This window comes from Vigna unguiculata, chromosome 3 (genome assembly GCF_004118075.2).
Source record: "Vigna unguiculata cultivar IT97K-499-35 chromosome 3, ASM411807v1, whole genome shotgun sequence".
Classification (NCBI taxonomy): domain Eukaryota; kingdom Viridiplantae; phylum Streptophyta; class Magnoliopsida; order Fabales; family Fabaceae; genus Vigna; species Vigna unguiculata.
Window position 1 is genome coordinate 33,543,063 of NC_040281.1, and position 10,723 is coordinate 33,553,785.

Here is a 10,723-nt window from a genome sequence, read left to right on the forward strand (position 1 = left end):
CTAACCTAATTATCAGACTTGTTTTATGTAAAATTTATAAGAGCCACATATTAATACACTTAGTTCATGCTAAATGATGCTAATATTTTATTTAATTTTCACGACGTATTATATATATATATATATATATATATATATATATATATATATATATATATATATATATATTCAAAACACGCGCGTATATATAATATTTATTTTTATAACAAAAACTAATAACATTATTATTATTATTTTAATTATTAAATTAATTTAAAATAATTTTTACTTATTATAAGTAATGTTTATTTTTTAGATAATTTATTTATTGTAATAATTATTTTAGTTTAAAATAAATTTTAGATGAAACACGGTTAAATTTTATAAAAATGATTAAATTTAAAAATAAAAAACACTTAAAAATAAATTTTATAAAATTTACAATCTACAAGTTAAAATTAGAAACAAAATGTGTTAGTGGCGAAATTAAATCCACAACCTTTTTCAATATAAGTATAAGTTGTGTTAATTATTGTTTAAATGGGTGAATGATATAAGGTTGTGATGCATGATCATTGTAAAAATATACATATTAAGAAGAGATTATACATGTGTATAATTGTAAGTTCTTCAAATTATGTTTTTTTATTTTTAATTATAAGAAGGTGATATTATCATGTTGTGGTCATGTCATAGCTAGGTGACGAAGTTGATAGAATTTAGATGATTTGAACCTAAATTATGTAAGGAGAGGTATTGATCGAACTTTTCAATACCCGGTCTAATCCAATAAAATGGGTTGGATCTATAATTTAAATCTAGTCAATTTAGTTAGAGTGAATTTGGATTAAAATTCGGATCTCTTTTAACTAGATCAATTAGATTTAGTTTTTTTTTTTCAATTGAATTTAAATGAACTAAAATTAGATTGAATCCACTTTGTCAATGAGATTAAATTCAATGAGATCGATCTAATGTAGTCGACTAGATTCGACTCAACCTTTCGGATTAAACCGACTCAACCCAACACTTTGACTTAGGCCGACTCGACTCAACCTTAAATCCTATGCAACTAAACTCAACCTTCGATTAGAGTTGACATGGGACGATCTTCGGTTAGAGCCGACTAGGGTCGAACTTCAACTGGAAAACTTTTGCGAACCTTTAGTTGAGGTTGACTTGAGCCAATTCAGTCGACCTTCAATCAGAGCAAACTCGTCCGGGCCAACTCTGTCGATAGAGATGTCAAAATAAATTTCAACCCGTGAGCCATCCCGGCTCATCATGGGTTCGAGCCGGGTTGGGTTGAGAAAATTTTAGATTTTTCAAAGGTGGGTTGATCTCAACCTAACTCACTTAACCTACAAGTTAAATGGGTTCGAGCCGAGTTGAAGGTGGGTTGACCCACTTAACCCACCAACATTTTTTTACACTTTTTTTTTATTTTTTTAATAATTATTTACTAATCCTAATTATATAGGTTTACAATTATATATTTTTAAATGCTAAAATGTTTCTCAATAATATTTAAATAGTTTGAATGTTTAATTAATTTGATTGTCAAGTTATGCACGTTGATACTTTAATCTTTAACTATAATCTTTATAGTAAATTACTCAAGCAACCGTCTTACAAACAAATTTTTATAAATTAGCATGAACAAAATGTGTAGTTTTTTTATTTATATTTTATTGAATAGCATAATAGAAAATGTGTAATATTAGCCATGTTTTCTTGGACTATATGGACATTTGTTTTGAAACAATTCATCATATATTGGTGGTAAGCATGATAAATACATTGGTTCTTGATTTTATTGTGATTGTTTGTTAGGAACAAGGCAATAAAGGAAAGAATAAGGAGAGAAAAATAGACACAGAGAATTTAACGTGGTTCGACGTACAATGTGTATGCCTACGTCCACAACTATACTAGGAAGTATTTTTATTTCTGGTGTATCTCAAGCTTTACATAAGGTCTCTCATATAGTAAAATAGAGAACCACATCTCACAATTCTAAGCGATGTGGGACTAAATCAAACACCATAATACTAACATTGTCTTCTCATGGATTGCTTAAAAAAATATTTAAATATTTGAATATATAAAAATAAATAAATAGATAATTTTTTTATGTGGGTTGGGCTCACCAACCCACCTAACCCACCAACCCGTGGTGGGTTGAGCCAGGTTGCAAAATTTCTGGCTCACCATAAAATGAGCCAGGTTGGGTTCACTCATTTTCAACCCGGCTCGTGGTGAGCCAACCGATGTGAGCCAGGTTGGCTCACTTTGACATGTCTATTTGTCGACCTTCTGTCAGGCCGACTTGGTCGATCTTTAGTTGGGGTCGACAAAATTGACCTAGTTGGGGAAGATTTGGTTGACCTTCAATCGGGGACGACTCACGCCAACCTTTGGTCGTGGACGATTGAGATCAATCTTCGGTCGAGGTTGACTTGACTGACCTTCTTTCTTGATATTTTGTAAGGGGGCCAACGTATGTCTACCTTCGGTCATAACAGACTCGAGCCGACCACCCTCGGGACCAATCAGTCGGGACCCGCTCTGGTCGACCTTCGATCGTTGCCAATGCGAGCTTAGCTTCGATTGAGACTAACTTGGGGTTGCCTTTGAATGCGACCAACTCAAGCCTATCTTGGATCTTGGCTGACTCGGGTGACCTTTAGCCTAGCCAACTCAACTTGGATTGACTTGGGTCAACCTTCGACTAGGGCCGATGCAGGCCAACCTTTAGTTGGGACTTACTCGAGCCAACCCTTTACCAAGGTCGTCTTAGTCTGACGTTTGCTTGAGACTAATTAAGGCCGATCTTCGACCAGAACCGACACGAGTTGATCTTTGGCTAGGACCGACTTAAGTTAATTTTTTGTCGGGACCAACTTAGGCCAACCTTCAACCGAGGTGACTCGGTTGACCTTCAGACGACACTAGTGCAGAATTTCCTTTTTACCTTGCCTTATATGCCTCGGTTGGCCAGGAACCGAAGCATATAATGGCGCAGTGGCATTTTTGCAATTCCAGCCAAGTTTTATGCCTTGGTTCACCTAACACTCGAAGCCAAAGAGAGCTATAGGCCTCGGTTCGCCCAAAATCGGTGCCAAAGAGAACTATATGCTTCGGTCCAACAAGACTCGGTGCCAAAAAGGGGTATATGGCTTCGATTGTTAAAGGAACCGAAGCCATATGATTTATTTAGGGTTTCAATTTCGCGAACCCCCTTCTTATTCTTCGCGCCTATGCAACTCTTTCCTCTCTCTCTCTCTCCGCTGTTGCCACAGAGTCTCTGACCACCTCCGACCACTGCAACCACGCGAAGGCGAAGGCGAACCCTCTCTGTGTTGCACCTCCATTTCAGTGTTTCCACCGGATCTCAGCCTTCCGTTCACCAAACTCTGTTCACCGATTACAAACCCTCAACTTCATTCCTCTTCCCCGGTCAGGTACACTTTCTCAAAACTGCATCGTTTCTGATTCCCAATTATGCTCAGAAAATGCATACACGACGGTTTGGATGTAATGTTTCTGTAATTTTTGGGTGCTCAAGGTGTTGGAATGGGGAAGGAAGCCCAGAAGTTGTCACTGAAGTCGTTGCAAGAGAAATATTCAAGGAAAGGTGGCAAACTAACATGGGAATTGAAGGTGGTGGCGGCGGCGGAAGGAGTGGTGGTGGCGACGACAACATAACGAGCAAGACGATCCTTAGCAATGGCAAGGTCGTGTTGAAGCTCCACCATCTTCCTCTAAAGAAGAGCTATGGCACCAATACATCCATAAATGGGGTCTCTGAGCCTGGCTTCGGCATCATAAGCGAGAGAATTCGCCGTGTCCTCTCTTTGCTCCTCGGGAACTTTGATGAGGATCTTGCTCACATTACTGGCTCCGAAAACCTTGTGCACCTTGGCAAATTTCTTGCACTCATCAGAACGAAAGCAAGGTGCAAATATACAATTGGGTATGCATCTTCGCTTCAAGAACTTGCAGGCTGCACCTTGACAGAAGCTTTTGAAGGCGTCCACGTGAGGACCGCAGAAGCGAAGGACGACATGCCTCCTTCACCATTTTCCCATTGAACAGAAAAGAATTCGAATTCGACTGAACCTCACCACCACCACCCTATACGATCCTTCACTGCTCCAAGAACTAGAACCACTGCTGAAATATTCAGCATCCCCCGACACTCCCCGCGAGTACAACCCGTTCACCCTACACTTCTTCTGAATCGCATTCTCGGTACCGTCAATCTTACATCTTTTCAGGTTCGGTGCATCGGCTATCATTGTTCGCTTAACTATCATGCCGCTGCAATCATCACATGAACGAATTTGCGCACCTCGAAACCCTAATTGCATTCGAATCGAAACGTCGTCGCCAAGAATTGTGCAATCCTAACCCAAACTCACGAGGCTTAGCAAAATTCACAATATGGCCTCGGTTCATACCATAACCGAGGCCAAAGGTCCTGCGAAATTTAAAAAAAAAATATTGAACACCTATGGCTTCAGTCTCTTTGCAACCGAGGCAGAAAAGAGACTCTATGGCCTCGGGTGATAACCGAGGCCAAAAGGGGGTGCCTTTTGGCCTCGTCCCAATATGTCTCGGTTCTAAAACCGAGGCAGAATCACGAAAATAACCGGAGCCAAAAGCCCTAACTGCACTGGTGTGAGGTGAACTTGTGCCGACTTTCATCTTGGTCCTCAACCGCCTTGACTTGACTTAGATGCAACTTGATTTGGATTTTCAAAATCCAAAAATTGATCCATTCTAAATCCAATCGAAATCCTATTAAGTGGATTCGAATTTTGATTTTCAAAATTCAAAAAATATCCAATCCAAATTTAGTAAAGTGGATTGGATTTAAAGTCCAAAAATAAGGATTTATATGATTTAAATTATTATAGATTGGATTTAAAGTCCAAAAATAAGGATTTATATGATTTAGATTATTATCGATTGGATCTCAAAATTTGAATCTCTTACCATCCTTAAGATTATCTATTGAAAATAGACGCTGCATGATCTATCGATGAAGTATTTGTTTACGACTTATATCACTCAAGTGGTGAGACATTGCTGAAGTGGATCATTTGAATGAAAATGATCAAATAATAAGTACATAACTCAAATATTTAGAGGACGCTCTATTGATAGGTGTATAGGTGCTCTTGTTGGGTGAACATTTGAATGAAGAAAATACCTGACCGATTATGCTTTCCAAAGATATATCATTTAAATGGTGACATATTTGCTAAAAAAAATCTTTCACAACTTTAAAAAGTGATGAAAAGAATTATTCAAACAACTTATAGATGATGGTGATGATAATATTGGTGACTTACACTCGATGCATTACATGATTATACGTATTATATATATATATATATATATATATATATATATATATATATATATATATATATATATATATATATATATATATATATATATTATGTGATTGTGATGATAATGTTGATGACTTATACACAATTTTTAATTTTACTAATATATCACTTTTTTTTAATCTATGCAAATATGTTTTTTTTTTTCTTTTACAAACTATATACATATATATATATATATATATATATATATATATATATATATATATATATATATATATGGTTAAATATGTTTATGTTCCTACAACTTTTAGTAAAAATTGGAATTAATCATTCTTGAAACCTTGAACCAATTTAGTCCCTTATTTTTTGAAATAGGTGAATTTAGTCTTTTAAACCAATTTTTTTAAGTTTATTTGATGTTTGAAACACATTTCTCAGCTAACATTGAAGCGAACATGTGTCAAACGGTGTAAACAAACTAAAATACTATAATTAAATGTGTTTGAAACGTCAAATAAACTTAATAAAATTTGGTTAAATGACTAAATCCATGTATTTACAGAGTTGAGAAACTAAATTGGTTTCAAAAGTGACTAATTTCAATTTTCACTGAAAATTAAAGAAAAAATATATATTTAACCCATATATATATATATATATATATATATATATATATATATATATATATATATATATATATATTTAATACATGATGATGACATTTGGTAATCTAATTCTTTTTATGATATAAATATTTTCTAATTCGACAAATTTAGCAACTTGACACAGATGATCATCACTATTAAATATAGTAGAAGAAATTACCACAACAACCAGAATTATTTCTTCGAAAGAAAAAAAAAAGAAAATTGAAATTAAAACTAACATTTCCGTTTTACGAGAAAGAAAATGTTATTTTAGAAAACTACAAAAAAAAAAATCATTATTGAATAAAATATAAAACTTTCAACTTTTTTATAGTTTCTAATAAAATTTAATACAAAAAAAAAATGTTAAAAAAATTTGCTTTAGAAGATACATTGAAGACATCTTTCATGTTCTTAGGATCAAAACCGCCGGTATAGGGGATTTCACCCTTGTGCTATGTTTTTTACTCTTATATTTTAATTACTGTACCTCAATCATTTATATCCACAATAATATATACCAAACATTATTTATGATGTTTACTTCATAGGTAGATATAGCAAAGTGAAACAATAACATATTAATGATATCGAAACAACTCGAACTTCATATAGTCAAATAAAAACACGGTTACGCCAATGAACTTCATCATACTAACTGTTATGTGTTTTTCGCTTAGAATAGTGTTTCAATACTTTTTGTTTTTGTTTCATGAGCTGTGTAAACACACGTTATTTGATATTTTCAACGTTTGATTTTTGCAATTTGTAGAATACTTTTTTTTTATTGTTCCCAATAAATTGGAGATTAATTAAGATCGGTGAAGCTTTCTGCTTATACTCAAGCTATGATGATTTTCACCATCTAGCTATAGTTGGTGCTATATATTGCTTCTGCACCTCCCTTATTTTTAACACACCTATATTTTTATTATTGTACTTCAAACATTTACCTCCACGTTAATATATGCACCAAATATCATTTATTATTTTTACATACGCGTCCGACAAAGTTAAAAAAGTAAAAAACATGAAATGTTGGTAGTGAATGAAAATGAGTGAGAATTACTCTATGAAATGGCTGATATAATACCCAAATCTAATTTACATCATATGGATGAATGAGTCTAATGAAATGATATAAAATGTTGATACGTTTATAATGTTGTACTCTTGTAGGAAAGCAAAGTAAATAAGAAAATGAATAATGTGAAACAAGTAGAGCAACTTGCATTGAATAAGTTGCAGATATTAAAGTTGAGAGGACCATATTGATTTAATACCATGAACTATGTACTTAATATGAAATGGGCCTGCTAGGAATTGACCCAATTTGTAGCATCTATCCCAAACCCAACTTCACACTCCTCCCTGAGACCAGGAATCTTGACGTCATTAACTGCATTTTTTATATGGTGGACCAACTTAGCTACTCAACTCATTAACTAAAATGCACGTGGTGCTTATTCCTTTTATATAAATTCACATCTCACATATCTAAAATTAGAAAATGTTTGAAAGACATCCTCTTATACCTATCTATCAAAACAGTAGAATTCAATAAAGGAGGCTTGCCCACAAAACACTACTCCTTTTGAAATTCAAAAAACCTTCATTATTCTTTATCATTTTGTATTTTTGTTCTTTAAGTACATATTTATAATAATGTAAGAAAAATTATATTTTTTAGTTTTCTGGAAAAAAACCTTATTAAAACCTTAAACGGCAACTTGGTATATAGGAAAAGTAGAATACGTGGAAGCGTGTATCTGTAGTGGTATTGAATAATAATAGGTGGAGAGATTTGTTTTGTAATGTGCAGCATGCATTATGTCTTACGTATTATTTATTTGTTTAATCTTTAATATTAGAGAATATGCAAGTGTGGTCTGTGAGATGGTGATAATGCAGATTTTGAAAATTTGTTTTGAATGTATAATAATGTGATTTTGTTGACAGGAAGGTGCAGATTGGTGGGGTCTTGTTCTAAATCAAAATAGATGCTTGCTCCGCCAGCTAACATCATTAATTCAAGTTCATAAATGAAGAGTGACGTACATGCTGATAATGGAAGAGCAATACGCAGGTCACTAAAAGATTCTACCAAACTTCATAAGTTCCACATATAAATTTCACCTAGCTGCGTACCCCTAATTTTTCCCTATACAGATTCAGTGTTAAAGGTTAATCATAATAATGAGTATATCGTTAATGTTAATGCTAATGATTGCCATGGAAAGAGGGAGCAGGAAGTACATTATAATTAATTAAATAAATATTTGATGTTGTCTTCGGAAATCCTAGAATATTACGCTGATGAAGAGGGGTTACTACTTACTTGTACTTGTACACACCCATGAACTGAACTGTTAACACCTAATTAATCTACTATTTTGGACAAGAATATGATGGTTACATGATTATTTTGTGAGACATTATTACTATTAGTAGCATTTTAACCTAATAAACTCCTATAGCTAACGGCTACTCTAACTAACTAGTTTAACATACGACACCACACAACCGTGTATCGATGAGACGATCAGAAGACAGAGGGACCAGACAAGGGATCATTCACCAAATTAAATATGTTATTCCAGTAATGCTTGTTATTCTCTTCCAGGTTCACGTTGCAGAGGCTTCCATCCCCGTTCATCATTGCCATGTTCTCTTCCTCCGCTCCCAAGTTATCGTTGGACTCATAAACCAACCCTTCATCATTGTTGAGTCCTTCGAGGACGACACCGTTGGGGAGTGTGGGAGGAACAACATTATTGTTGCTGTCGTACATTGTAGTAGTGCCTCTAAATGCTTCCACAGCCGCCATAATATCATCGTCTTGCAAATGTAACACCGTGTTCTCTTTCATGAACCCACCATCCATGTTTGTGCTGGGGAGAGGAAACATGTTGTTGTTGTTTTCGTTGAACAGTACTCCGATGTTGTTGTTGTTGGAGACAGGGAGCATAGTTGGTGCTGTTCCCGGAAAGCACAACGTGGAGGTTGGTGACTCTAGAGTGTCTTCCGTGGATAGCATCATGGCGTACATGCTATGCATCATTTTGGGGTTACTTTCTTTGGTTGGTGGTTGTGGCTTGGACCATGAGCTTTGCCATGCTTTGAGGATGTCGAGGCAGGGTGGTAGAGAGGGTTGTTGCGTAGTAATTTTGTTGAGGACCAGCCTCGCGGGTTGTGTGTTGGAGCCGGGTCCCAGGTTGTTCTGGACTTGCAACCTTGACTCTCTCACCAGCCTTGCTTCCGCTTCGAGACGAGCACTCTCCCACTGCGCCATGTGGCTGAGGTTGGCTGCGTCCTTGGATTGGCAACCACCGGAGCCACCAAGCGCATCGGTTTTGGGCTTGTGGGTGGTGGGGTCTATCCCCATTCTTGTTAACCTTTTCTTCAGGTGTGTGTTCCAGTAGTTCTTTATCTCGTTGTCGGTTCTCTTCGGAAGTTGAGCCGCTATAGCTGACCATCTATGCTCCAAAAATATTCAGCACAAAAACAGGCATTATACAGTCAGTTAGCAAGCATTGAATGGAAATGTTGAATTGTGATGAGAGGAATGTGAAAAACATGAATAAAAAATGTAAGTGTATTGTTGGTTTATAAATGGCAATGGCTTGATGTTGTTGTAGGAGTTGCATACTAAAATTATTCGATGGAAGTTAACTTTCCTAGCTATGAATATTAATAAAGTGGGAATAGGAAGGGTTGTTATTTTTGGTTTATGGGTGTATGACATGTAGGAGTTGTGCAGCAGTGTGAGTGAGTGATTTTGGTTTGCTCTCACCTGTTCCCAAGAAGGGCATGGAGTTGAATGATTGTTTGCTCTTCCTGCAAGCTGAACTTTCCTCTTTTAATGTCGGGTCGAAGGTAGTTAGTCCACCTCAGTCTGCAGCTCTTCCCACATCTTTGAAGGCCTAAAGTTCAGTACGTAAAAAGCAAGAAGCTATTAACATAACACACACCTCATAAAGAAAAGAAGAAGAAGAGAGAAAGGTTGTGTATTGTGTGTTGTGTTGCAGCAAGTACCAGCTTTGGAAGGCAAGGCACGCCAGCTTCCGTGGCCGAACTCTTCTATGTAAGCCATCAGCTTTTTGTCCTCCTCGGGAGTCCAAGGGCCTTTCTTCAAGCCCACTTTTTCACAGCATGGTGACCTACCCATTGCTGCTGCTGTGGACCAATACTGAAACGTTTGAGTTAGCGGTTTTGGAAGGTTTGGTGCAGAGAACAAGAGGAAGAGAGAAAAAGCCACAAGCAAAGTAAGCAAGTTCAAGGAGAAGGGTAAGAAAACAACGTTATATATAGAGGGATAAACATCACAAATCACTGTGCAAGTAGTTATGATGCAGTACGTGTATTTGTGAGTGAGGTTCCGTATCTTAATTTTAGACACCTGCGTGGGAAAGGGATAGTCAGAGTAACGAGGCCTAATATATATTTTCTCATTTTCTTTTTATTTTACTCTCTTTTTATTTTATATTTACAACGTCTTTTATCACCACTTATTTTACCATTTACAGACACTACGTGTCACGTCTACTCATATCACTTTATTCTTCAACACTAATGCCTAAGATAGGAATCGCAAATCTTTTAAACTAAGATATTTACTACAATATTTTGGAAGCATAATTCTATGTTGAACATTACAATCAAGTGATAGTTATAGGAAAAAGTAATTTACACATTATTTCGTTTAGCAGTGATAACTTTAAGTTGTATACTATT

At 35.6% G+C, this 10,723-nt stretch overlaps 1 protein-coding gene and 1 pseudogene across 1 annotated transcript; both read right to left on the reverse strand.

Annotated features, from left to right (window-relative positions):
- Positions 1-2,266: 2,266 nt before the first annotated feature.
- Positions 2,267-4,280, reverse strand: LOC114175349 (annotated as a pseudogene).
- Positions 4,281-8,413: 4,133 nt separating this feature from the next.
- On the reverse strand, positions 8,414-10,239 carry LOC114179362 (transcription factor MYB106-like). The gene is made up of 3 exons (XM_028065685.1): positions 10,025-10,239; positions 9,783-9,912; positions 8,414-9,465 (listed from the first exon to the last, which is right to left on the reverse strand). The coding sequence occupies exons 1-3, from the start codon at positions 10,155-10,157 to the stop codon at positions 8,532-8,534; spliced, it is 1,197 nt and encodes a 398-aa protein (XP_027921486.1). The 5' UTR covers positions 10,158-10,239; the 3' UTR covers positions 8,414-8,531.
- Positions 10,240-10,723: the final 484 nt, after the last annotated feature.

Coding starts and splice junctions, on each gene's coding strand:
- LOC114179362 (XM_028065685.1), bottom strand. CDS start 10,157: ATGGGTAGGTCACCATGCTGTGAAAAAGTGGGCTTGAAGAAAGGCCCT. Junction 9,913..10,024: donor TGCCTTGCCTTCCAAAGCTG/GTACTTGCTGCA, acceptor ACTGAACTTTAG/GCCTTCAAAGATGTGGGAAG. Junction 9,466..9,782: donor CATGCCCTTCTTGGGAACAG/GTGAGAGCAAAC, acceptor TTTGGAGCATAG/ATGGTCAGCTATAGCGGCTC.